The following is a 27,209-nucleotide window of genomic DNA, read 5'->3' as shown; positions in this document are numbered from 1 at the left end:
AAGAGAACTAAGGTGTACCTAGGGCCCAACCCACATGTTTTTCCCCCTGTATAACTAAATCACATTTTGAAATACTACTACGTTGTTCTCAGAACTGAATCTCCATGTGATAGTTCTCAAAATACTATTTCTTGTTCTGACTGCACTGTCTCCTTCCATCTGTAGAGCATAGGTTCTTATGCGTTTGTACCGATCTGGTTCTGGATACGTGGTCTGAAAGCCCAGCTTTCAGAGACGCACTGGCTGTTAACATGGAAAGTGTTAATGCTTTCTTTAAATGCTGTTTGATGTGATTGCAGACATTCATTAACAGTTCCTCAAATATACTTCTGTAGCTAGCAAAACAGTGTAGCTATAGTTTTTCCTTGTATTTCCGTAAGCATTATTTGAAATTTTAAAGAAACTGCAAATCCGTAGCTTTAATAAAATGGAATTTATTTTTTAAAAATATTTTCAGGAAGCTGCGGAATGACTAACAAATGCTTCTTGATAAGTTTGCAGTGTTAATTCTATATATGCTCCCTTCTGTGCTTCTGTTTTTGCAAAGACCTGTTTAAAAGAAAAAAAGGCAGTTGTAAATTTGTCAAGTTACATAGATACATACATACATACGTAAAGTTTTCAGGTTTGAGACATCAGCATTCTTGTAGTAGCAAAGTTCCATTTAAAAATCCTGAGGAGTTTCACAATAGCTCTGAGCAAAAGCCAGCAGCTAAGAGTTCCCTGAATTGCTGTCACTCAGCTTGATTTCATATTAAAAGGAAAAGCAGCACCACCCGATAGAGCGAAACAAAACCCCTTGGCTTCAACACAAACACTGGGAGAACAAGAGTCGACTAAATTTTTCACTTCAAAGAATTATTTTCAGAAGCCCTTGCTTATTGGTGCATCACATGAAGTCAGTGAGTCTCCTTAGCCAGCCTGGTAACTGCCACGCTGGAACACTGGGCCAGGGGCCGTGCAGGCTGATCACCCAGTGGCCACCCCTCCCTGGCTCACTGGGACTCTGCACCTTTACAGGGGAGGCTGCCAAATGCTGGAGCCACTGAGGTGCGGTCACATGCAAGCAGGCATGTGAGCGAGACACAGGTGGGAGCAGCTTGGGTTCAAGCAGCAGGAGTGCCAGTGCTTGACGCTTATTTTGTAACTAGCAAAACAGTATAGTGATAGTTTTTCCTTATATTTCTCTAAGAATTAGTTGAAATTAAAGAAAAAAAACAGCAAATCTGTAGCTTTAGTAAAATGGCCACAGCTGCTGCCGTTCTCTGAACTCCCTTGCCTTCGGCTGCAGCTCCCACCCACCCGCCTCCATCCTTCCTCTCTCGGCTGGGGAATATCAGGGTTCCAGCAGCTGATGTTCAGGGTTCCCCAGCGTTCCACACACTCAGAGTCAACTTCGTAACTGCGAAGTGGGACCCGCCTAGGCCAGGGCTGCTGTTACCTTAATCAGGTGCGGGCCCTCGGCGGCCTGCGCCTTGGCCTCCTGTGCCGACCGGCCATCCGGGTGGAGGAGATGGTACAGCTGCACCAGGCTGGCGGCATCGTCGAGTCTAGAGCAACAGGGTTCACTATCACCACGGGACACGGTGGGGGAGTGCTCACCGCGCACAACCAAATCCTACTTCAGACTTCCCTTGGGCCAAAAAGCCATTCCTAAAGGGCATCAGCCTTTTTATTTCTGAAGGCAATTTTCAGTCAAATCGGGTGCTTTGTGCTTCGTCCAACTGAGCGGACACTGGAGTGCCCAGCTTCTGAAAGGAATGTAACCTAAAGTGGCCTTATTCTTGGCTCGCCATTGTCTGACCTTCCCAGGGGAGGCAAATTCCCTAGCCCCATAACACAGCTCACCGCAGATGGCAGGAATGTCCCTTGGGCCCATAGAAGCCAGAGGCTGCTGGACACGGGGATACTCTAAGCCTCTTGTAAGCGAGGATGTCACCCAGCTGTCTCTGAGAGGCCACCCAAGAGTTGAAGAAAGACTCCTCGGCCCCGGAGACGTGGGCTCCCTGCCAGCAAATGCAGGAGCGCAGCGGCAGGAGGAAGTGCTACTGCCACAACCACCTGCGAGGGAGCCGGAGCCCAACAAGGACACAACTCCCCTCGGTGGGCACACAAGTTCCTCGCCATTCCCAAACCAATAAGTCACTCCCCTCTTGTCCGTCACCTTGAGGGGCGGGGAGACGGCTCCGAGGGTTGAGGGCAGGTTTGCTCCCCAGGATCACACCGTTCCTGGAGTCCTGCCAGGAGAGACCCCCAAGCACCACCAGGTGTGGCCCCACAGGGACCCTGGCAGCATGCTTGTGCTTCGGGGGTTCTGCTGTATAGTAAGTCACTGGCTTCGTGTTGGGTGTCTTAACTCAGTGCTCCCCGAAAGCTGTCACTCCTAAACCTTCCCTGACACTAGAATTGGGAGAAGTTCTGAAGCCCTGTGGAGCTTAGAGAAATGTCTGACCTCAAGGCACACCACCCCCAAGGGAATCTCAGGAGAACCCAGGAAGCAGCAGAAGTCAAGCTTCCCAGGGCCAGCAATTCACAAATGCTCATTGTGAATCGATGTGCTTGTTGTAATCTATAAAACCCAATTAAAATAACAAACTATGTCTTCAAATAAATTTCCTTAAAACTTAGGCATTGGCCGGGTAGAGATCTTAACTAGGTTTCCATCAATTAAAATCATACTAAGGTTTCTCTGCCTCTGTGCGAGAGTATAATGCCTGCTTCTCAGGGAACTATTAGCTTTACCTCTAACTCGTATCTGAAAATTAAGAGCAAGTAAATTTACATGTTAAGTAAGAATTTAGAAGGATCTCAATTAAAAACCAGCAGCAGAATGAAATACAAGCAGAATGCCAGTTCTGGCCTGGGTTTCAGTGAAGCGTAAGCCCTCTACTGCCCACTATGAGATTTGCAGCAAGATTTCCTCCAGGAATGGTTTTTTTTATACAGAACAGGTGAAGCGAAGAACACAAACCCCCTTCCCAGCAAACAGCTTCTGATGCCACCCTTAAATGAACTAATGAAAATCATGAGAGCATATACGATACACCTCAATGTACTTTAACTTTTAAAGTTATATAATTCTGAGTTGCTTTAATTTTTTTAAACCCCAAAAAGTTACTATTTCTCTTAACAGTATGGGAATGACTATATTTAAGAAACTTTACAGGCAAACTGACTTTCAGGCAGTATCACTGCTAACACCTAAAGGCTAGTCCCCACCAGCCAGCCCCCTGCTTCTCTGGGATGCAAGTAAGTTCAGGCTCTGTGAGCTGGCTCACAGGGCAGGCTGGAATCAGCCGTCGTTCCTGTGAGAGCTGGCACTCTCATATGGGCTGTTTAGTGCCCACGGGACCTGCTAGATCCCAATCTCTTATCAGGTGTGAACAGTTCAGTCTGCAGGGAGGGCACTGAGTCAGAACTCCTGACAGTCCGGGTGGCCATAATCACTGTAGTTCAGACCTTTGCATCAACAAGGACATTCTGTGGGGGGTTGACGAACAGGAAAAATCCAGTGCTGGCTTGGTTGGCGGAGAAGGCTGTGAGGGGTCCCCGGGGCCACACACACGCACGCGCGCGCGTACACATGCGCACACACACTGTGAGGGTAATAAGAATTATCCTTTCACTAACATTGTACTTACAGATCTCGCTGGATCTGGTCAATCAGTAAACCGTCAATCCTTTTCTTATTTACAAGATACCACGCCATTCCACCAAAGTGTCTTGTTGAACGTAATAGGTCATACTTTCCATGTTTATCTATATCTTCGTAGGTCTGATGATGAAACTGTCCACAGAAAACGCCATTTTTCAGAAACGTGAAACTCTGAAGCAGAATTACTGAAGACATTTCTCATGGAGAGTGCTGCTCAACAAAGTATGAGTGAAATCAGATCTGCCTCTTACCTGTCTCCACTCTCATCAGCCTGCTAACAATTACAAATAAGACCAGCAATTTGCTGTCCTGCCCTTAACAATTCTGCCAAACACTAATGGCCAGATCAATTCCATTTCTGCGGCCAAGGACTAGGAAGCACCTATTACATAAGCAGAGACTGAAATACCGGAGCACCATTTTTTGGTCTCTAGGGGGAAAAGGAAATTGGACTATTCTTTCGGGGGCCCCGCCCATCCCCATCCCATCAACACCCTTAGTCCATCCTTCAGATCTCCTTCCAGACTGCCCTCCCCAAATGACTGATGAAACAGTCCTACGTTCTACAGGCTGCCTGGCTGGAGTACAGACTCCTCAGTGTGGCAGAGGGTCACTATGAAGGACTTTCTGCAAGCACTGTGTGATCCCCGAGTGCCTAAGGCTTCTCCAGCACCCTTCCCTAGTCATCTCAGAACAGCAGCCTTTGGCCCAGGCACACCCTCTCCACTTCGGCTCAGTGCCCTGATGCTCACAGAATACCTTACAACAGAAGGTGCTACACGATTACTTCTTAATGCTACAGTTGCACAAATTTCAGTAACTAACTTTGCTGGCTAATGATGAATTATAGGCATGACATCAAGTTTGGATGCTAGTTTTACCACTTACTAGATGCAACTTTCAGCAAGCTACTTAGTCTTCTGAGTGGAAGTTCTCTCAACCTTAACTCAAGGATGGCATGAAGATGAATTAGTTACCTGGTAAATATCAGACACGAGAAGATGCTTGAACACTTCCTTTCTCCCCTCATCAAAACATACAGCCGAGTTCAGTGTGCCAGGTTAAAATCCCACCCACACCAATCCTTAGTTTGCACATCAGGAACTATGCAGTGTACTCACTTTGATATACTCCGCGGAATCTGGCTCAAACTGGGCGACACAGAGATTGAGGACGTCAGCGTGCCGGTCCTGGCTATACATGTTCTGAAACAGCAGCAGAGGCGGGAATCAAACAGCAGGAAGGGCTTGTGCTGACACCTCACAGTCCTGCCCCTTCTTCACACACAGCCCCAGGGGACTGCTGGGAGGCAAACAGAAACCACGTGGGCCTTGGGATTCCGCTCCTGGGTTCCAACCCCACGGCCATCGCCAGGACAGATAATCCTACTGGTGTTATCATTACAAAACTCTGACCCTTTGGTCAATGCCAAACAGCACTAGAGCCCACTGGTTCAACTGGAAACCATCACCACAAACTATGCCACCAGGCCCCCTTACCTTGATATTTTCTTCCTTGAAAATTATTGGTGTTAAGACTCTACGACCCTCTTTGGGGAAATAAATTTGTATCACTCGGTCCCGTTCCTCCCAGGTGGCTTTGCGGAGGGTGCCACTCGGCTCTCTCACGACGATAAACCGTTCCTGAGTCAGACACCACAATCAAGGCTGAGTTTGTGAGGACTTATTTTTAGTTCCAGTGTCCCAAAAAGCACCACTCTAAGAAAATTTGCAATCAACAACAGAAACCGTAGGTGCAATCACGTGTGATTTCACGGATCATTTTAAACCTCAAAACCTGGGAAGATTGGGTGCTTCGGGCACTGATTAGCCACAGCTGTCCCTCTGGTAATCACTAATATTCATACAAAAATATTCACTAACGTGCCAACCAAGGTCAAAAATGGGCTAAGTACTGAATACAGTTGTTTTAGTCTTATCTGAGATTCATCTACCCAATGGGGAAAGACTCGCCCCAAGACCTTCACAAACTGTGCATTTCCCCGTCCTAGTCTCACCAAAACAGAGTTTACTATTCTAGGACTGACATTTAAAAAGTGCCTGGAATAAAAAGGACACACCAAGAAGGTGGCCTCAGTTCTGCAGCTTGACTGCCCTCGCCGGCAGGGGACAAGACTGTGTCCCTGACTCTGGTGTTGTCATTCTTCCACACCTAGGACCAAGTTCTCCTCTGAGCTCCACCCATGTCCATCCACTCACCCAGCCAAGGTTTCTGCGTTCTGTCGCAGTCCCTGGAAAGGGGCGGGAGGCCTAGATCCTAACTCCATGCACACCCAGAGTTAAGCACACAGTGATCCCCGAGCACTGCCAGGTGTGGCCCCCAAACAAAAATGCAAAATCTACTATTGCAAATAGGAATAGTATGCAAATAAGAAATAAATACAGCAAATAACATTTGTGCCTCATTAAAGCCCATGTCTCACCCTCCCTTTGAGGTTATTCAATGTTTCCACAACAAGACTTTACCTCACTCAAATACATTAGACACTGCAAAGCTTAATATTTTAATGACAACAGAACTCTGTGATCTCTGCCCACCGTGTTAGATATAAGGTGGTTTATATACAGACAGGCACCTGGCTCAGACAGATCTCAACCATAACCATAAATGGTAAAAAGATCCACGTATGAGGTGGCAAGAGGCTGATGATAAGTGAGTATTTTTACTCCTTACTTGAAAAGCTCCAGCCACAAAGCTGTTATAGTTTTGAGGGGCCAGTGTGTTCATATGGAACGGTCAATCAAGGGAAGAGGAGTCAGAGACTAAGAACTACGGCACTAGCAGCAGAGACATCTGAAGACCATCGGCAGGAAACTTACATTCAACTGTGGAAAGTAAAAATCTTTTGCCAAGTCTAGTTAGGAGGGGCATCTGCACGCATCTGCCGGAAGAAACCCCCTATCTTCTTAGATAGTCAGCTAGGAACCAGCCTAACTTAGAAAGAATCTCCCTTCTCCCTCTTTCTTGGGAGATTCTGCCTTTTTTGTGGTTTGGGGGTGGGTTTTGGTAAGATCCTTATTTTAGTCTCAACAGATCTGTCTCTCTCTGCAATCGATCTGAAATGTACTATGCCCATAATCTGTAGAAAAACAAGTATGATCATGCGGGGCCAGCCAACATTTCTCTTCTTCCTTATGCTGGATCTCCCAGCAAGCTCTCATGCACTCAGAGAACTCTGGTTTGAAAGTGGCAGAAACAGCTGCATCACACGATGTCGAGCCCAGTCCCTCAGGCTCATCGCCACACACTGTCAGAGAAAGACCATGCCGTGACCCGACAGAGACTCACCCGGTGTGGCAGGCTGTAGGTGATATCAGTAAACACGTATTTGTGTTCTTCTGTTCCTTCCAAAATCTTGTCTTCTGCTAACACGTCATTGATTGGCGTCCGCTCGGCCAGAACAGGTGGCATTTTTAATCGCACTTTAGCTGCCTCGATTGCCTGTTTGGTAGCCTAACGAAAAAGACAAGGAAAGTCACAGGGTTACAAGCCAAAAGATCACCTGACTAAAGCAGGAACTGACCAGAAACGTTAACCACTAGGAGAGAGGAGTCTGGCGCAGCTGTGAACTGGAGCACCTGGTTCCCCTTTTTTTTCCTTCCCTCCTCATCAACTCTGCAGTGAAATGACATTCGACAAAATGAAATCACTCAAGGACCGTCTGTAAGATCCTCAGAAGCTGCTGCACTAGGAGTGATCCCAGGCGACCCAGCTCCAGAAACCCTGCTCTGTTGTTTGTTTTCCTAGTTTGGGTTTGGGGGCCAACTTGATTGCACTCCTGGTGGGCTCGGAGGACCACATGAGGTGCCGTGGATGGAACCCGGGTCAGCCATGCGCATGGCACGCACCTTACCCGCTGGAACCCATATCCCCACCGCTCCAGCCTCCCAGGGGACCGCAGTCACCTCAGACAGACAAAATGTGACATTCATCAACTGATATTCTACTGGATCATTGAGGGCTTTGCTAGAAAAATGAATCCCTGTTGAATTAACAGAGCAACCGTGGCGTTCATACACAGAACATCTTCCACAAAGCACCCGTAGGCAGAAAACGCAGGTGCCTAAGAACTACAGTGTTCAGCACGGTCTCCTCAGGCCACCAGAGCTCCAGTCTCGAGCAGCTGCTTCTGCAGGGACAAGGCCCGAGCAGGCAGGCACAAGGGTAGGGGCTCAGGCTTGGGAGTGGTGAGGTAATTCCACACCTAGAATCACCCCACGTGACCATGCTCCTCCTCACTCCTCTCCCTTATTTCTGTCCTCGGCTCTGTGCCTTGAAGACTTCTCACTGGAGCCTGCAGAAAACCAGTTACCAGCCTCTGGAGGGGCATCAAGAAATAATGCTTGGGCTGGAGCGACAGCACAGCAGGTAGGGCATTTGCCTTGCACGCAGCCTCTGTTAATTCCTAGGTTCGATTCCCAGCATCCTATATGGTCCCCAGAGCACTGCTAGAGGTAATTCCTGAGTGCAAAGCCAGGAGTAACCCCTGTGCAATGCTGGGTGTGACCCCAAAAAGCCAAAATAATAATAATAATAATGCACTGCACTGCACTATCCTGTCCTCCCGTTGTTCATCGATTTGCTCGAGCAGGCACCAGTAATGTCTCACAACAAATTGTGAGATTTGTTACTACTATTTTGGGCATACTGAATGCCAGACTTTGCCATGTGGGGGAGATACTCTCGTTAGCTTGCCGGGCTCTCCGAGAGGGGTGGAGGAATAGAACTCGGGTTGGCCACATGCAAGGTAAATGCCCTACCTGCTGTGCTATCATTTCAGCCCAATAATCACTGTCACTGTCCTCCAGTTGTTCATCGATATTGCTCAAGCGGGCCCAGTAACGTCTCCAACGTAAGACTTGTTGTTACTGTGTTTGGCATATGCTTAACCTCCTAAAAAAAGGCATTCTGGGAGTCAGAGCAACAACAAATAGGGTACTTGCCTTGCATGGGGCCGTTGCAGGATCTATAACCCCCACCTATGTGGTCCCCAAGTCTTGCCCAGGAGTGATCCTTGAGCACAGAGCCAAGAGAAAGCCCTAAGCAAAACCGGACTTGGTCATAAAACAAAACAAAAAAATATATTCCCTCAGATACAGACAACGGCGGTTCAGTAACATCACATCTGTTCTCACAGGCACCACCAGGTGTCCCCCACACCCCACCATCCCCCAAAGCACAACCAACAAGGAAACTATTCCATCAATATCCCGGCCTTCATATACCTCTTCCAACTGCGCCTCCGTCATTAACTTGTAAGTTGGCGGCTTCAGTTCTTGTATAGCTGGCTTAAAAACCTTCTCCAAATTCAAGCCTGTCATCTTGACGAGTAGGTTTTGAACTTCCTCGTCTGTAAATGAAGGTTTCTTGACCTCGGAGCTACCAGATTCTGTTAAATAAGATGGCAAAAGAGGAAGGCTGGTGAGCCCTCTGATCAGAGTTAAGAATAAAAATCATTAACACAATGTCTATCTCAGTATGCACACTATTTAGAAAAATTCATTCACTCATTCATTCAGAATTTACAAAGCATTCAGTATCATAAGGGTAGTTTCTCCCCCCCCCCCCCCCAAAAAAAAGGGCTGGTGGGAGAGAAACACAGAACAAGGACTAATGTAATAACACCAACGCTAACAGGAGTGCTTGTTCCCATTTACACCCACACATCATACACCCCACACATCTTCAGGGCTGCTTACAACCACCCCCAAATCAGGTAAGATATGCCAAGCTTATAACGGGTCAGTGACTGAAGAGAACTAAAGCATCCCAAACAGTTAAACCTACTGGCCTTTCCCATCCCAGCTCCCCTACCCCTGCCTTTTCTCCCCCACCTATTCCCACTAAAAATCTGTGCCTACAATTAATCTTTTCCGTCCTGGTCCTAGTTATGACTTAACATGCGTTACTGGTTATCAGAGATTACTCTACCCAAATGCTCAAGCCAAAGACTTAAGGGGCTGGGCTGGAGTGATAGCACAGGGGGTAGGATGTTTGCCTTGCACGCAGCCGACCCGGGTTCGATTCCCAGCATCCCATAGGGTTCCCCGATCACTGCCAGGGGTAATTCCTGAGTGCATGAGCAGGGAGTGACCCCTGTGCATCGCCGGGTGTGACCCAAAAAGCAAAAAAAAGGGGGGTAGGCAGCACTGATTTTTCTCTTTTCTTTCTGTTTTTGGGCTGGGTTGGGGGGGCGGGGGCGGGCAAATCCGTGCTGGGGGGCGGGGGGGGGAGGTGCCTGGAGGAACAGGAGCTGAGCGCAGAGGAAAGCGGGTAACCAGAGTCCGGGCTCTCTGCTGTCCCACCGCCCCCCGGATTCAGAGCCGGAGGCGCAGCTCAGCAGCCCGCCCTGCAGGGGCGCCCCCGGCCCTCCCGTGTCAGCCGAGCGCTGAGCCTTGGACCCGCGTCCCCTCCGCCCGCAGAGGCCCCGGCCTCGCCGGCTCGCGCGGCTTCCCCGGGTCTCGGCTCCGGTCGCTTTACCCCGCCAGGCACCGTGCCCGGCGCCCCCACGCCGGCCCGAGGGCCACTGCCCGGGACCTCAGCTGCTCCCCCGCCGTCGCCTCGGATCGCGGGGCCCCTGCACCGCGCGGGGGGCTCTGCAAAGAGCCGAGCTGCCGGCCGGGACCGGCGGTCGCAGAGGGCACGGGGCCACGGGTCGCTCACCCGCCTCGGAGCCGAGCCGCCGGGGCTCGGGCAGCGGCCGCAGCAGAGCTCCGGCCCCGAGACGCGCCCGCTCCGCGCGCCGGGCCCCCGACACGAGCGCCCAGAGCGAGCCAGAAGCTCTCAGGCCCGCCATGATGCGACCGGCCCGCCGGCGCCGGAAGTGGCGGGGAGCGCTTCCGGGTCTCGCGCCGTCGCGCGGCATTCTGGGACTTGTAGGTCTGGAGGAGGCGGGAGGAGGAAGGTCCGTTTTCTGGAACTGTTATATTTCGGGGAGTGGTGAACGGGTTTTATTGCCCAACAGAGTCTGGTACCCATTAAATTTTTTTATTTTAAAATAAATAATGGTTACAAGAACAAAATTACAAAGAACACTTTTTTTTTATTGGAGCACCATGAATACACCGTGAATACAGTTACAAAGTTGTTCGTGATTGGGCTTCAGTTATACAATGTTCAAACACCCAACATCCATACCTTCGCCAGTGTGCATTTCTCCCCATCAATGTCTCCAGTTTCCCTTAGCTTTCCGGGGCGTGTACTTGAGCGTTGGCGGGAAGGAAACTGAAAACAACAGTTTTATCCTAAGATTTCCATTTGCATGCAACAAGTCAAGTAACCCCAACTTTCTAAATGCATGAAGTCCAAGTTAAGGTCTCTTCCAGGGGCTCTATTTCACTCAAAACGCAGGAAATTTAGAAATGTTTTGTTTCCTAATATGTTTTAAGTTCTAAAATTTGTTGACTCATCTCTAAGTAAAATTTACAAAATGTGGAATTTCAAGAATTTCCCTTCACACCTCCAAGTGTGTCTGATTGTCACCACTCCCTCCTCCAGAGTTCCAGCGCCATCCCACCACCAAAAGATTCCTGTCCTGCTGTGGGCAATAGCTTAGGGTCACAGCTTGGGCAAGGAGCAGAGGTCAGTCCTCCTGGAGCATCACCGGGTGTGGCCCCATGACCCCCAGACTCACTGCATAAGGAGCTGCACTGCTGGACTCCGGCGTCCAACAGGGAGGTCCAGCTGACAGCCTCACATGGAGGGCCCCCCCAGCACTGCTTGAGACTCCCCTTCTGGCAAGACAAAGGGCCCCTGTCCTCATTCTTCTCAATGCAACCCTCTTCTTTACCCTCACATAACCACCATACTTTTCACTGTGTCTAAGAATTAGTGGGGGGCTTGGGCCAGTAATTCCATATATGATTGAAACTATCTGATAATTTCATGACTTCATGAACTTTATTGAGCATAATCACTTCAAGATCCACTTATTTTTTTCCTTAAAGAACGGAATTTCATCTTTTATTGTAAAGTAGTATTCCACTGAATATAGTTAATAAAACCTCCTTACCTACTCATCTGCTGATGAGCCTTTAGGCTACTTTGTTTTTGCTATTGTGAATGACGCTATTGTGAATAACATATAAGCACAGATATTCTTTTTGTTTGTTTCAGCTATATTTTATTCCCCTTCTCTGGAATTTTTTTGAATTTATTTTTTTTTAATTTTTATTAGTGAGACATCATGAGGTACAGTTGTAGACTTACAAATTTTTGTGCTTGGGTTTCAGGTATACAATGATCGAGTACCCATCCCTCCACCAGTGCCCATTTCCCACCACCACGGATCCCAGTATCCCTCCTACCCCCATCCCACCCTGCCTCGGTGGCAGAGCATTCCCTTTTGTTCTCTCTCTCTTATTGGGTGTTGTGATTTGCAAAAGAGGCAATGGGTGACAATCATGTTTGGTCTATAGTCTACTTTCAGCATGCTTCTCCCATCCTGGGAGGATCCTCCCAACACCCTTTATTTGGTGTTCCCTTCTCTATCTGAGCTCCCTTTTCCCCTAGCATGTGTGGTTGGCCTCCAAGCCATGGAATAAAATTCCTGGTACTAATCTCGGCTATTCTTGGGTGTTAGTCTCCTATTTTGTAATTTATGTTCCTCAGATGAATGCAATCTTTCTATGTTATCCCTTTCTTTCTGAGTCATTTCGCTTAACATGATACTTTCCATGTAGTACCACTTGTATGTAAATTTCATGACTTAATCTTTTCTAACAGCTACATAGTACTCCACTGTGTAAATGTACCAAAGTTTCTTTAACCTGTCATCTGTTCTCTGGCACTCAGGTTTTTTTCCCAGATTCTGGCTATTGTAAAGAGTGCTGCAGTGAACAAACAAGTGCAGATGTCACTTCGACTATACGTTTTTGCCTCTCTGGAATATATTTCCAGGAGTGGTATTGCTGGGTCAAATGGGAGCTCAGTTTCTAATTTTTTGAGAATCGTCTATACAGCACAGATATTCTTTTTTTTTATTAGTGAAACACCATAAGGTACAGTTGTGGATTTACAAATTTTTGTGCTTGGGTTTCGGTTATACAATGATCAAATACCCATCCCTCCACCAGTGCCCATTTTCTACCCCCATGGATAACATCCCTCCCCCCCACCCCCCCATCCCACTCTGCCTCTGTGGCAGGGCAATCCCTTGTGTTCTCTCTCTCCTATTGGGTGTTGTGGTCTGCAAAAGAGGCATTGAGTGGCAAACATGTTCAGTCCATAGTCTACTTTCAACATGCATCTCCCCTCCTGGGAGGATCCTCCAGACACCCTGTATTTGGTGCTCCCTTTTCTATCTGAATTGCCCTTTCCCCTAGAATACCCGGCTGGCCTCTAAGCTATGGAGTAATCCTCCTGGTATTGATCTCAGCTATTCTTGGGTATTAATCTCATATTTTGTTACTTTATATCCCCCAGATGAATGCAATCTTTCTTTTTTTTAAAAATTTTTTTTATTAGTGAAACACCATGAGGTACAGTTGTAGATTTACAATTTTTTGTGCTTGGGTTTGATTATACAATGATCAGATACTCATCCCTCCACCAGTGCCCATTTTCCACCACCATGGATAATATCCCCCCCACCCCCATCCCCCCATCCCCCCTGCCTCTGTGGCAGGGCAATCCCCTGTGTTCTCTCTCTCCTTTTGGGTGTTGTGGTCTGCAAAAGAGGCATTGAGTGGCAAACATGTTCAGTCCATAGTCCACATTCGACATGCATCTCCCCTCCTGGGAGGATCCTCCAAACACCCTTTATTTGGTGTTCCCTTCTCTATCTGAGCTGCCCTTTCCTCTAGAATGCCCGACTGGCCACTAAGCTATGGAGTAATCCTCCTGGTGCTGATCTCAGCTAGTCTTGGGTATTAATCTCATATTTTGTTATTTTATATCCCCCAGATGAATGCAATCTTTCTATGTCTATCCCTCTCTTTCTGATTCATTTCGCTTAGCATGATACTTTCCATATTGTACCACTTGTATGTAAATTTCATGACTTCATCTCTTCTAAGAGCTACATGGTACTCCATTGTGTAGATGTACCAAAGTTTCTTTAACCAGTCATCTATTCTTGGGCACTCAGGTTTCTTCCAGTTTCTGGCTATTGTAAAGAGTGCTGCAATGAACAAACAAGTGCAGATGTCACTTCGACTATACGTTTTTGCCTCTCTGGGATACATTCCCAGGAGTGGTATTGCTGGGTCAAATGGGAGCTCAATTTCTAATTTTTTGAGAATCGTCCATACTGTTTTCCAGAAGGGCTGAACCAGTCGACATTCCCACCAACAGTGAAGGAGTGTCCCTTTCTCGCCACATCCGCGCCAGCATCGGTTGCTTTTGTTCTTTTGAATGTGGGCCAGTCTCTGAGGTGTGAGATGGTATCTCATTGTGGTTTTGATCTGCATCTCCCTGATGATTAATGATGTAGAGCATTTTCTCATGTGCTTTTTTGCCATTCGGATTTCTTCTTTGAGAAAGTTTCTGTTCATTTCATTGCCCCATTTTTGGATGGGGTTGGATGTTTTCTTCTTCTGGAGTTCAACCAGTATTTTGTATATCCTCGATATCAACCCCTTGTCAGATGTGCATTCGGCGAATATCCTTTCCCATTCTGTAGGCTGTCTTTGTATTTTGGTCACTGTTTCTTTGGAGGTGCAGAAGCTTCTTAGTTTAAGATAGTCCCATTTATCTATCTCTGTTTTCACTTGCTCGGCCAGTGGCGTGGCATCTTTGAAGATACCATTAGCCTCAATGTCATGGAGGGTTTTGCCAACTTTGTCTTCAATGTACCTTATGGTTTCTGGTCTGATGTTGAGGTTTTTAATCCATTTTGATCTTACTTTTGTACATGGTGTTAGGCAGAGTTCTGAGCCCATTTTTTTTGCATGTAGCCATTCAGTGATGCCAGCACAATTTGTTAAAGAGGCTTTCCTTACTCCACTTCACATTTCTTGCACCTTTATCAAAGATTAGATGATCATATGATTTAGGGGAGATGTCGGTGTATTCAACCCTGTTCCACTGGTCTGCAGTTCTGCCTTTGTTCCAGTACCATGCTGTTTTAATTATTACTGCTTTGTAGTAGAGTTTGAAGTTAGGGAGGTTGATTCCTCCCATTTTCTTTTTCCCAAGAATTGCTTTAGCTATTCGTGGGGGCTTATTGTTCCATATAAATTTCAGGAGTGTTTGCTCCATTTCTTTGAAGAATGTCATGGGTATCCTTATAGGAATTGCATTGAATTTATACAATGCTTTTGGTAGTATTGCCATTTTGACAATGTTAAGTCTCCTGACCCATGAGCAGGGGATACCTTTCCATTTGCTCGTGTCCTCTTTTATTTCCTGAAGTAGCATTTTGTAGTTTTCTTTCAGCACAGATCTTCTTTTGAATTCATGTTTGAGTGTCCTTTGGCTATAGATCCAGGTATTGCTGGGTCATATGGAATTTCTTTTTCTTTTTTCTTTTCAGGGATCTCCGTACCATTTTCCATAGACACTGCACCCATTTACATGCCTTCCCCAGTGTTCCTTTCTCTTCCCCTCCCACCAACTCTAGTTCCCAACCGTTTTGAAACAGATCATTATAGCAGGGCCGAAGTATCAACTCACCCTGGTGAACATAGCCTATTTAAATTGTGATTTTGATTTCCCTAAGAATAAGCGACATTGAGCAGGCTTATGTGTATGTGACCATCTGTATGTCTTATTTCAAGGAGTGTGAATTCAGGATGTTTGCCTATATTTAACTTTGGGTTGCTTATTTTTTTTAAGTGATGTGAGTTCTTCATATAGTTTGTTTGTCAAGCCCTTGCACTTGGAGCCCTGCCCTCTCCTGACCCTGCTGCTCTTCTGGGACCGTGGACCCAGAGCAGCCACCGGGCGGGTGCTCTTATAGAGGCACAAACAGGTCCTCTGAAATGAATCCCTCGGTCCAATCAATGAAGACAGAAGGCAGGGCTAGGCTTCCTGAGTTAGGAAAGCTCCGCCCCACATGTGTCCCAGGGGCTGAGGGAAATCCTTGAGCCTCTAGAAATCCTGGCACTGTCCACTAAGTCCCGACATATGCCTGTGTGGGCAGAAAGACTCTCTCCCACTTTGTGACTGTCGTGGTGCATGAGTCCCTTCCTCCAGCCCCAGAGTGCTCAGTCTGGATCGTTTTCCACTTGACGTTCTGCCTCTTCTTCCAACAGCATCCCTGCCCCCCACGAAGCTACAATTCACCCTCCGACTGAACACTTCCAGCAGAAAACAATGTTCACAGGCCTGGGCTGCTTCTACAATGACCAGGGGACTCTGTCATGTTATGCTGAAGGCTCTGCGGCTGACTCCTTCCTGCCACCCGGGTGCTCCCGCTTTCCTGCTCTGCGAGAGCTCCTGCTCACCCCCTGCTCCTCAGAGCTTGCTGCCGGCTCGGCTCGGTATATGCAACATTTTGACTGAGGGACAAGCTGCCCTGGATTGAAAGTAATTGCCATCAGCACAGAGCCGGGTGTTCTGTTGCCAGGTTATTTTGCAGTTTGATCTGGACTCGGGAAGTGGCTCGGCCTGATGTTTTCCAAGGTCAGTAAGCCCACTGGAAATTTCTTTCATGAGAAACCGAAGTGCAGCTGTTTGTCCCGACTTGCACGCACTCTCCAGCAGTCTCACTTCCTGCAGCATCTCACTTTATGCTCAGGGCTGCAGCATCTGGAAGATCCCAGGGTCAGGCAGGGAGAGGCTGGTGGCAGGAGGCCTTAATGGCAGCTCCAGTTAACGCTTTAAGGGCAGAAGGTGAGGTTTGGGAATGCCCTGAACATCTGTGCTTGCACGGGGCGTCCGCACAAGAGTCAGCTTCTAGAAAGGAACTGCGTCCTTCATCCTTCTTGTGCCACCTCCCCTCTCTGAGTAAGTCCCATGCCTTTTCTGCAGGCCCGGTGGGAGGGTCAAACGCAACCATGGGATCTGGCGCTTGGTCCTTTTCTGCCCCGTCCCGCGCAGCGCTCGTGTTCTCCCAGGGCGCCGCTAGGTGTCGCTGTGGGACCGCCGTCGGGACCCAGATGCTCAGGGCACGGGATGCCCTGCCGGCCCGCCCTTCCTGTGGCCGCAGGGTTCTTTCTCCAGCAGGGGGCGCCACGGCAGCCACATGGAATGTGGATGCAAAGCTCCTGCCTCTTCACGGTCACCAAGGCTTGGAGCAGTGACTCAAGGGCGTGAGTGGCTGGAGGGTGGGTCAGTGGGGGAGCCCGTGGCGACTCTCCTCTTTTCCTCTGCAGTGGATCCTCTTTCTGAAATCCCAGGGGTCTCCTCCTGTGGGGTGGCTTTGGGTAAGATGCCCTTGGACTCCCTAGCTCCGAACCCCTGGCCACAGGGAGTCCATGGGAGGAGAAGGGCACGGGGTGAGACCTGAGATTGAGGCTGCTGCCTCTTTGGACAGTCCACACTCACCTTATTTCCCCGCATCTCTGTGTCTGCCTCCTTTTAGGGCGGGGGGGGGGGGGGGACACATGGGGGCACTGAGACACTTGCTGGTGGGGCTCTGGTGGGGTTGCTGTCCAGAGACCCGGGGACAGCTCCCAGGGCCACGTGATTTCTTTTCCTCCTCACTCTGGGGGCTTGGGAAGACTCTGGAGTCAGAGTAGCTGCTAAAACATCAGCCCCCGGAATGCTCAGCGCTCAGTGCTCCCATCGACCCCGTGGGGATGTGTCATAGGGCAAGTCCCAGTGAGAGACTGGGGATTCGGTGGGAAGGAATCAGGGAGTGTCCTGTTTTGTGGAAGGACCCTCTCCCGTATCTCAGAGGAGGGGGAAAGAAAGCATTAATTCTTTCCTCACCACCTACAAATCAAACCTGAGTCCCTGGAGCCAAGTGAGTCCCAGAAATGAAGCCAAGCACGGACCTGGAAGCTGGGGCTGGAATGTGCATCCAGGAGGCCTTTGAAGTGAGGCTTCTCCCTCCCTCCCGGCTCCGGCAGCTCCCCCAGCCACGATGAAAGGGAGTCACACTCTGTTGTGGTTTGACACTGGCCCAGAAGTCACGTTGTAACCCTGCTGGGCAATTAGCTCTCAGAGGTGGCATCTGTAAGGAAAGAAAAGAGTCTGGGCTTGGGAGGAGTGCCTGGTGCCAATACCAGCCAAGCCCTCCCTCCACACCCCTGGCCTGGCCCCCTTTCCTCTGCAGACAAATCAGGAAGGATGCCAGCTTGGGGGCTCCTCGGAGCGTTGCGGATTCTCAGGGTCTCAGATGCACGGCCGCAGTGTCAGATCATCCAAGGCTCGTTCAGCACTGGTACATCTTCCCCACCCAGCCGAGATGCTTGCGCTCAGCTAACACTAACTTGGTGGCAGACCTTGAGTTTTGTTTGGCGACCCTGAGTTTGTGGAACCCCCTGCAAAATGCCACGTGGCTGGAAGAGAGCCAGAGATTGCGGAAAGCGATGCCCATCATCAAATGGGCTTTTGTATCGAGTCCCTGGATGGCCACAGCCCCTGCTGCTTACCCCCACGCCTGTGGAATCTGCCTCAAAGGGTTGCCCTACGCCTCTAATCTCTGATCCCCCAGCTCTTAAGTGGCCTCTGTTCCAGCCAGTATTCTATAAGAGACCCCAAACCTGCTGTCCCCCCTCCAGGTCCTGCCCGACCCCCCCGTGATTAATGTGCTTGGCTTTGCGTGCCCCTGGCCTTCAAGGGTGAGGCTCCCTCAGTACCTTGCCTAGAAGGTGAGCTCAGCCTGGAAGCAGAGGGGCCAGCCACGCCGCTGGTGTCCCTCAAGCCCCCAGCCCCTCCCTCAGCTCGTCCTTAGGGCAGATGGTCAGATGCAGCTAGCAAGGTATCTCATTCGCTCCCGGGCTGGGGAGGTGGCACAGAGGTAAAGCGGTGCCCGGCGTGCGTTTGGCCTGACTTCGATGTTGGGCAAAAGAACTGAATGTGGGGTCAGGTGCTCTGTTGGCGCTGAAAGCTCATTCCTGCAAGAACCACCCAGCCCTCGTGTGTCTCTCACCGCTGTCATCACCCACGTGTGAACCCGCTTCCAGTCAAGACTGCAGAACTGCCCTCATACCTGCTCGGAGCAGGGAGCCCTAGAGACCGGGTGAACGCCACACTCAGGGCCCCGGCTTTGATGCCATTTCTTTTTGCTTAGTTTGGAGTCACACCCAGCGACTACTCAGGAATCACTCCTGGCGGTGCACAGGGACCGTGGGGGTGCGAGGGGTTGAACCATACCATTGAACTTTGTGGGGCGGCCTGACCTTTACGAGTTCGTCGCTTATGTTGAACCTCAGCGTCATCGTGTGCAATAAACGGAACCAGTGATGTCTGGGTCTCGCTGGGAGGAGGCAAAGAGAAAGCGGCTCAGGGAGCATGAGACTAAGCCAAGCGGCTGCTGGCTGCCAATCTCAGGCATCATTGGAGGGGGCGGGGCCATGACTGGGGGCGTGGTCAGATCAGGGGCGGGGCCAGGGTGGAGGGGGCGGGGCTACCGCTGGAGGGCTCTCACCTCCCCTGGGGCCAGCCAACCTGCCCTGTCACCTGCAAAGGTGGGCAGGACCTGGAAGGGCACGAGGGTCAGGTAGATTCTGGTAGGTGGGGAGAGGGGGGCAGTGGCCTTCAGTCACGGGGTACAGAGAGGAACCTCACAGATCTCCCTCCCCATCCTCCGCAGCTGAAACCAGAGACTTGGCCAGGGGCTGTCCGAGCCAGTCCTCCTGAGGGGAGAGGGGAGTCAGCAAGGATCCCGCTAGATGGGGACAGGAAGGAGGGCACTTCACAGGGGTGCCCTAGCGGGTGCTGGCTGCCACTGGTTCCCAGCCTCCCGGGCAAGTGTTCTGAAGACGGCCCCGTGGGCTTTAACTCGAGGTCAGAGGAGCAAAGTGGACTCAAGATGCTGCAACCATGTGCTGCGTATATTTCCATGAGTCTTGACACAGGTGTGCCCCTGTGTCACCAGCTTACTCAGGACAGACAGAGCAGACTCCGTGGCCCTGCTCAGTGATGCTACCTTCCCCCTTTGGTTCTAACAGACTGCCGGCCTGCTCCTATCACGAGCAGCCCTTCCACCCGGGAGCACTGTTTGGTGGTTTCATTGCTGACTCAGCACTCCATTTACCAGCGAGTCACACCTGAACTATTCCTTTATCTGTTGACAGACATTGGGGAGGGTTGTAGGCCTTTGCTGTGATGAATAAAGCCTCTATAAACATTTGCATTGAGACCTTTGCAGGTTTGCAGTTCTCTTGGGAGAGTATCTAGTGAGGGGTTAGCCAGATCACTCTGTATCTGTCTAACTTTACAGGAAACTGCCAAATTGTGTCTCGGTGGTGGCTATCTGTCACTGCCTCCAGCCACAGGCGGGGCTCCTGAGCTCACATCTTCATCAGAACATGGCTCCTTTGGGGGTCACTTCCAGCAATGCTCAGAGGTCTGTGCTTATGGGTCACTTCTGGAAGGCGTGGGGGACCAGATGGGTGCTGGGATTGGAACCTGAGTTGACCATGTGCAAGGCAACTGACCTTCGGTCTTGGGAACATTCGCCTTTCTGGTAGATTTCTCTGGAGCTTCTCTGTGCCCAATGGCATCCAGCAGTTTTTCCCGGGCGCTGCTGCTTGGGCATCTCCTTCCCTCGGGGGGGGGGGGGTTCTTTATTCCTCTCTTTGCCAGTCCTGATCTACAGACTTACTCTCGAGTTAGTTCCTTCCACTCTGTGCCTTGCTTTGTTGTTTCTTCTGAGTGTGCTTTGGTATTTTCTGATTTCTGGTGCTCTCCCCGCACCCAACTCTGGCCAGGAATCAGCCCTTCTCGTGCCTGGAGGAGACACAACAGCCCAGGACCTTCTCTCTCATCTGTCAGCTCTGGCGGTAGAGCCTGGCTGGGGGCTGTATCCGCGGCAGGTGACATGGCGTCCCAAGAGGGCTTTGCTGCTTCTGCAGACACCAAGGCTGAACCCGTTATCCTTCAAGTCCTCTCAAGGCACCCTCACAAGATCTGATCCCTGAGTCCCCCGGGCCACCACAATGGGATCACTGTGTCTGTCTAGCTTTACAGGAAAACTTTACTACCACGGGGGTGGATGAGGACAGTGTGGCAGAATCACGGGGGCCCGTGCTGTGCCCACCCCGAGTCTGCTCAGGTGGTCGACAGCAGCCAGAGTGAGCAGAGGTCCTGCCCCTGGACCTCCTGGCTGTTTGGGCCCTGGGGAGCCAGGCAAGCAGAACCCAGCCCCTGAGCCTGCGCCCCTCTCCTGGGCGCAGCGTCCTCCTCCTCTTCCTCCCCCCACAAGGCCGGTAGGGTGCCAGCTGGACCGTCTCCCAGATGTAGCGATGCTGTCCTCGGGCCAGCCCCCACCGTGACCACTGTGAAGCAGCCCCTCTCCCTTCACCGATGAAGATGTGGGGGTTCTCTCCTCACCCACAGGGGGAGCCCCAGCCTTGTGTTTGGCACTGCCTCTCCCCCTTATCCTGGCTCCCGGTATCCTCTTGCGCTGGGTCTGGGACCCCAAGTTCTTTTTGGTTTGGGGGCCACATCTGGCGATGCTCAGGGGTTCCTCCTGGCTCTGCACTAGGGGATCGCTTCGCTTGTGCTCGGGGGACCATATGCCATGCTAGGGATCGAACCTGGCTCAGCTGTGTGCAAGGCAAGCGCCCTGCCCGCTGTACTATCGCTCCGGCCCAAAGCCCTAAGTTCTTAGGCCTCCAGCCCAAGTGCTCTCCTTTCTGGGATGAGCCACGTGACATCTGTTGACTGAGCAGAGGGACATTCAGGGATGTTTAGGGGTCCGGGGCCATGGGTTTGGATGCTCCCTCCGGGCCCGCTCAGTGAGGTGGGTGCAGCGCCCATGACTCTGGCTCAGGCGCACATTCAGCCGCCGCCTGCAGGAACAGCCACGGCTGGTCCCCAGCAAGAATCACCCCCCAGAGAGCGGCTTGAGGACCTCCACTGTCCTCCCCCCCATCTCCTGGGCTCACGCCCCATCCTCCGGGTAGCCCCTCATCTGCGTGGCCACCGCAGCCCGTCCTGGCCACCAGACTCGGGCGCGAGCAGCTCTGAGTGGACGCTGCTCCCGCTTGGACCGGCCAGGGCCCCCCTGCTCCGCGCCGGGTCCGCGGCCCCTCCCCATGGCGCGGGGGGGTGCCGGCCTGTCCTCCAGGCTGCCTCCCACCATGTCCGCCCCGGCACCCCCAGGGAGCGGGAAGCTGCCTCCCCGGCTTTGATCGGGACCGGGGGGTGCGTGTCGCTCAGTTTGGGGCCATCTCTGTGATGCATTTTGACAGCCTTGGCCAAGCATATGCTTCAAATCCTCCTGAGAAAGGGTCTTTTTAAGTGGAGACGGACCCATGACAGCCTTCAAAGGGTTCTCTGGACAAATTGGGGCGCATGGAGGAGACCCCCAGGCTCTATCATCTGGCTGCTCGGGGGCACAAGTTCAATGGGTGGGGGGCGGGGGAGAAAGAGAGAGAGGGAGAGAGACAGAAAGAGAGACAGAGGAAGAGAGAGGGTGAGAAGAGGAAGAGAAAGGGAGAGGGGTAAAAGAGAGAGAAAGGGAGGGAGGGATGGAGGAAGGAAGGGAGAGAGAGAGAGAGAGAGAGAGAGAAGGAGGGAGAGGGAGGGGGAGAGGACGGAGGACTCCGGGCCTGCCCATCAATCCAGATGGTAATAGCAGAGTTGAGATATAGTCCAGCCGCTGCCCGCTCTCAATACACACATGGGAATCAACCTCCCATACCCTTTCCCCAGGCTTCCTGTGCAGGCTCACGGGGTGGGGGGCCACCCCTGCAGGTAAACAGTCTTCAGATGACCTGGGAAGGAGTTCTGTGGCTTGTCACTGCCCACCTGGAAAACTCATGACAGTTCAAGTCAGAGCTTGTGAAAAAGCAACCAAGGAAATCTGCCAGAGGCTTTGGAGGTAGACGGCTGCAAAGAGCTCGCCCTTGGCTGCAGCTTTTGCTGTTTCCCACCCTGACAGCACACACAGGGCTCTCGAACACCGGGTCCGAGCCCCCGACAATGCCGGGAGGAGCACAGAGCTTGAGTGCACCTCCCGACAGAGCCAGCCGGGAAGAAGGCTTCCCAGGGCCCGCGTGGCCTGCTGGGTTTAATTTTCCCAGAAGTCAGCTCTGATTAGGGGGATGGCCTCCTGGTCCTGTCCTCCCAGCCGCCTTCTGCCAAGCACCTTGCAAGGCGGGGCAGGGAGGGCGGCCGGCGGTGGGGGTGCAGGGGGGACAGCCCCCCAGGTCACCCCAGCACACATGTCTGCTACCTATCAGATCTCACTGGGGGCCCGATCTGGGTTCAGCCCACAGCCTCCTTCTAATGAGACCCAGTGCTCTCCGCTGCCCGTGGGGGAGGCAGTGGGAGCCACCCCCCACCCAGCTGGAAGAAAGGTGCTCTCTCTCCCCCCAACCAGTGCTGGGCCTGGGAAAGGGGGAGCCCGCACTTCAAAGCAGGTGCCTTGCCCAGGGCCCCGCGCCTCTCACCTGTCCCAGGAGCACCCGTGGGCTCCACTCACTGTCTACCTGGATTGTGGCATCTCTGGCCCATGCTTCAGGCAGATGCAAGAGGCAGTTCAGTTTCTAGTACATTCCTTTGGAGAGGGAGGTCCCTGGGAGTCATTTGGGAAACCCCACATCCCTCTGCCCCAGGGGCTCCACTGCAGCCCATACCTTCTAGGGAAACTTCCAGATTCTTGGCCAAGACTGCTCCAGCCCATGAGTCTTTTGTTATTTAACTGCCACAATGCCCAGCCTGGGCCTTTACTCTTCTCTGGCTGGGAATTCCTTCCCTCAATCGGTGGGATTTTCCGACCGTGACCTAATCCCCACTTTATTTCTCTTCTGTGTATCCCTGTCTTGTGCTGTGCTGCCCCCCTCCATATAGGTGACTGCTCACCTGCGGCCCCGTCAGAATATCATGGGGGCCCACAGGGTCCCTATGGCCCCGGATGAGAATCATTATCCCAGATTAGGATGACTTCACCTCTCACCAGTTATGTTTCTGCCAACCCTGCCCAGACCCCTCAGGGTTGGGCTCTGCCTCCAAACTTTCCTGGTGGTGCCATGTCTTTGTAGTGATTATTACGGAAGGGTTATCTGTAGATGGACAGATGGATGGATGGATGGATGGACTGGTGGATGGGTGGTTAGATAGAATAATAGAGTGAAATATATATGAATGAATGACAGGTGCGTGGGTGGATGAAAGAGGGAGTGGGTGAATGGGAAGATGGACAAATGGATGGATGAATAGGTGGATGGATGGATGGATGGATGGATGGATGGATGGACGGATGGACGGACATATGGATGGATGGAAAGGTGGGTACATGGATAATTGGATGAATAGATGGATGGATGAAAGAGTAGGTGGATGGATAGATGGATGGATGAATAAATGGATTGATGGATAGATGAATGGATGAATAAATCTATAGATTGATGGATAGTTGGATGGATGAATAAATGGATGGATTGATCGATGGATGGATGGGAATAACAGCTCCTTTGAAATTTCCCCAGTAGCAACCAGGAAGTGCAGTAATGGCCTCCACCCCACCCTCTCTGTCTGGTAGGAAGCATCCCAGTTCTCTGGGAACTGAAGGAAGAGAACTGCCCTGAGAATGAGTGTGGAGTGTTGAGAGACGATGAAGCATGATACACAGGAGATGGCTCAGCTCTGTCCCTCCTCACCCCCGCCATTGTCTACACTGCAGGTCAGTAACATCCAGTTTAACTCCTCTTTTGTTGTTTTCACTGGGCTTTTGCCACATGAATCTCACTGCCCTGGCTTTCTCTCCCTGTCTGGTCTCAGGGAAACTATTAGCACATACTGCCAGCACCTTGGTCCCCAGTCATCCTGACCTCTCTCACTAATAATAGCACGGAATTCTCTGATAAGAGATGTCTTAATCTTAGGAACGGTGGGTACAAAAAACTTCATCTGACACAGGAGTGACACAGGAGTCGTCTCTGGTCACACTTCTGGGAGAAGTTTTTCTATCAGAAATGAGAGACACATGAACTAGACACGTAGACAATTGTACGAGAATGTGATGTCTAGAGTGGTGGCAGCTATCTTGTGACCATGAGAAAATACGGCAGCAGGGGTTGTGAGGGTGGAATGCTAAAACACCAGCAGAGACAGCTGGTAGAAGTCTTGGTCCTTGCCGATGTTCTCAAGCCATGGAACTAACTTTAGATCTGCCACTCTTCTATCTCCCTATTAAGTCGCTCTATTTTCAAAGTCCCCCTCAGTTAAGTTGTTACTGTGACCAAATGTGGTTTCAGGCTGTGAGGGAGCTCTGATGTTGCACTGTTCCAGCAGTCTGCACTGCAGCTGGCCATCCAGGCCCTGAGGGGACGAAGCTGGGCCTGCTGGACAACCCACTGCCCCCCGGCCCTCTCTCCAGCAGAAGAGAAGCCCGGCAAGATTCCTTAGAAAGCGGGTCAGCACTGGGCACGGAGTGAAGAGAGGAGAAAGTGGGGCAGGGCTGGGGCTCTAAGGTGGGGGATTTATAGTGATGAATGAGAAACCAATTCAAAGTGATAAATGGTAAGTCCTGGGAGAGCGATGGAACGGAGATTTTACGCAAGAGATAGCGTCCCTCTGCGGAACCGTGGCCAAGCCCGAGATTAATCCTTTCTCGGGGTCCGCTAGTTAACACGTTCCCCCTGGGTGCAGCCTGGCCCGAGGAGCTCTAGGATCTCTGTAACATCACAAGGGAAATGGGGAGAGAGCTTAGGGCAACCAGCACAGAAGGGGCTCCCCATCTCCTCCACCATCTCCCTCTTTCCTTTCTCTCCTGCAAGCAGAGAGCCATGGGGCTGGGGGCGGGGGCACCAGTCTCCCCATGGAGTGGGGGGTCTCTCACATGGGGAGGCAGCTTTGCCTCTCCAACCCCGACTCTCGAGGTCCCTCATTCAGAACCCCCAGCCAGCGAGGGGCTCCCCCACCTCGGCTCCTGGCTTCACCCCAGCTGCAGGCTCTGTCTCAGCCCCTCCTGGGCCCAAGGCCCCGACAGACTCTCCCGTAGCTGTCTTTAGCCAAGGTCACCATGACCTTGCTGGGGTGCCCCCCCCAGCTGGTCCCTCCCTCCCTCCTTCCCACATCTCTTAGTGGAATTCATGAACTAGTCCAGATTTCCCTGCAGGAGCACCGTCTCGGTGGGCAATTCAGGGCACAGGGAAGGCAGAAATGGCTTCCTTCAGCCCGGAAGTGGGTTTTGTGCGGATCAGGGCTGTGGGGAAAGCTGAGTGGTACAGGGGACCGCTTGCCCCTCTCCCCGTCCCAGCACTTGTCTTCCTGCCATCTCTGCTGCTTCTCTCTTTGGCACAGGAGCCGAGGCCCGATGAGCTGAGAGGAAAGCGCACCTTCCCGTTCTGGAACCCGCGCCCGAGGCGACTGAAACACAGCTTCACGACCACCTTCCCATCTGCACCCTTCAAGGACCTGCTTCTTGGAAGCTCCTGGACGAGCATTTACTTCCCAACTAGAGACTGGCGGTCACTGCTCCCCTGGGCTCATGTGGCCAGTGACTGTGGCTTGTGGCCTTCTTTCTAGCTCCATTTCAACCCCACCACCCTTTTCTTCTGGGTCTCCAGGTTGCAGTGCTCTGCCCAGCCCTCATCATGCCCAGCGAGGCGCAGGCGGGGTCAGTCATAGTATCCTGCTCAAGGGTCCGGGCTGGACTGCCTGAGGGTGGGGTGAGACTAGAAAGGGCCTGGAGAAGGACTTTGGCATTTAGCCCTGGACAGTTGGTCAGAATCAGCCTGGGGATGCACTTGCTCAATGAGCTTGCTGAGAACACGCCTTTCAAGGTTCACACTCAGGGGTCCCCCCAGTTCCATTAACCTAGCTAGTGTGGGGCCCAGAAAGAGAGCACAGGGAATCAGACCCTCGCCTTACAAGGGAGCCACTCTGATCCCCAGCACCTCAGGGGAAAGCTCTGAGCACAGAACCAGGAGTCAGCCCTGAGAATGGCTGGGTTTGCACCCCCCACCTGGCCCCCTGCCAACAAATCCACATCAATGATGTGTGCTTGGTGCCAGGCGTAGGGAAAACATAGGCCCTCCTTGACCAGAGGTGGGAGATCCCTAATAACTCAGATCCTGGGTACCCCCCACCCAGGTCCAGTTACCCCCCTAAGTAGTGGCCAGGGCTCCTGCTCCTTGTCGAGAAGATCTCTCTGCACTTCTAACATGCGCCCTGGGTCTCCAATTAGGGACCCTGGAACCCCAGAACCTCCTGCAAAGGGCCCCGGCTCCTTTCCCTGGCGGGCAGATGCACAGTCCTGGTTCCATTCCCATTCCACATCCTTATGCCTCACGTGGATGGTGCACTATTAACTCAGGACCAGTTCCTCAATGAGGATGCTTCTTTCAAACATCTCAGTGTCACCTGCATTCGGGTATGTGATGCTGCACCCTCAGAAGTGTCCTCTCTGCAACCTCTCCCACACTCTCCGTACCCTCTCTGCACCCTCTCACCGCACCCTTGGGAATCAGGGTGCTGTGACACGAGCTCATCTTGCCCTCCGGGTCCCCACAGGAATGTGCAGGCCGCA

At 51.6% G+C, this 27,209-nt stretch overlaps 1 protein-coding gene across 1 annotated transcript; it reads right to left on the bottom strand.

Annotated features, from left to right (window-relative positions):
* Positions 1-414: 414 nt before the first annotated feature.
* MRPS22 (mitochondrial ribosomal protein S22) lies at positions 415-10,490 on the bottom strand. The gene is made up of 8 exons (XM_056121659.1): positions 10,340-10,490; positions 8,902-9,065; positions 6,965-7,129; positions 5,155-5,298; positions 4,777-4,860; positions 3,642-3,787; positions 1,442-1,550; positions 415-549 (listed from the first exon to the last, which is right to left on the bottom strand). Exons 1-8 carry the CDS (start codon positions 10,470-10,472, stop codon positions 454-456), a joined length of 1,041 nt encoding a protein of 346 aa, XP_055977634.1. The 5' UTR covers positions 10,473-10,490; the 3' UTR covers positions 415-453.
* Between the last annotated feature and the right edge of the window lie 16,719 nt (positions 10,491-27,209).

This window comes from Sorex fumeus, unplaced genomic scaffold (genome assembly GCF_029834395.1).
Source record: "Sorex fumeus unplaced genomic scaffold, SorFum_2.1 ptg000044l, whole genome shotgun sequence".
NCBI lineage: Eukaryota > Metazoa > Chordata > Mammalia > Eulipotyphla > Soricidae > Sorex > Sorex fumeus.
This window is presented reverse-complemented; position numbering and strand designations above follow the sequence as displayed.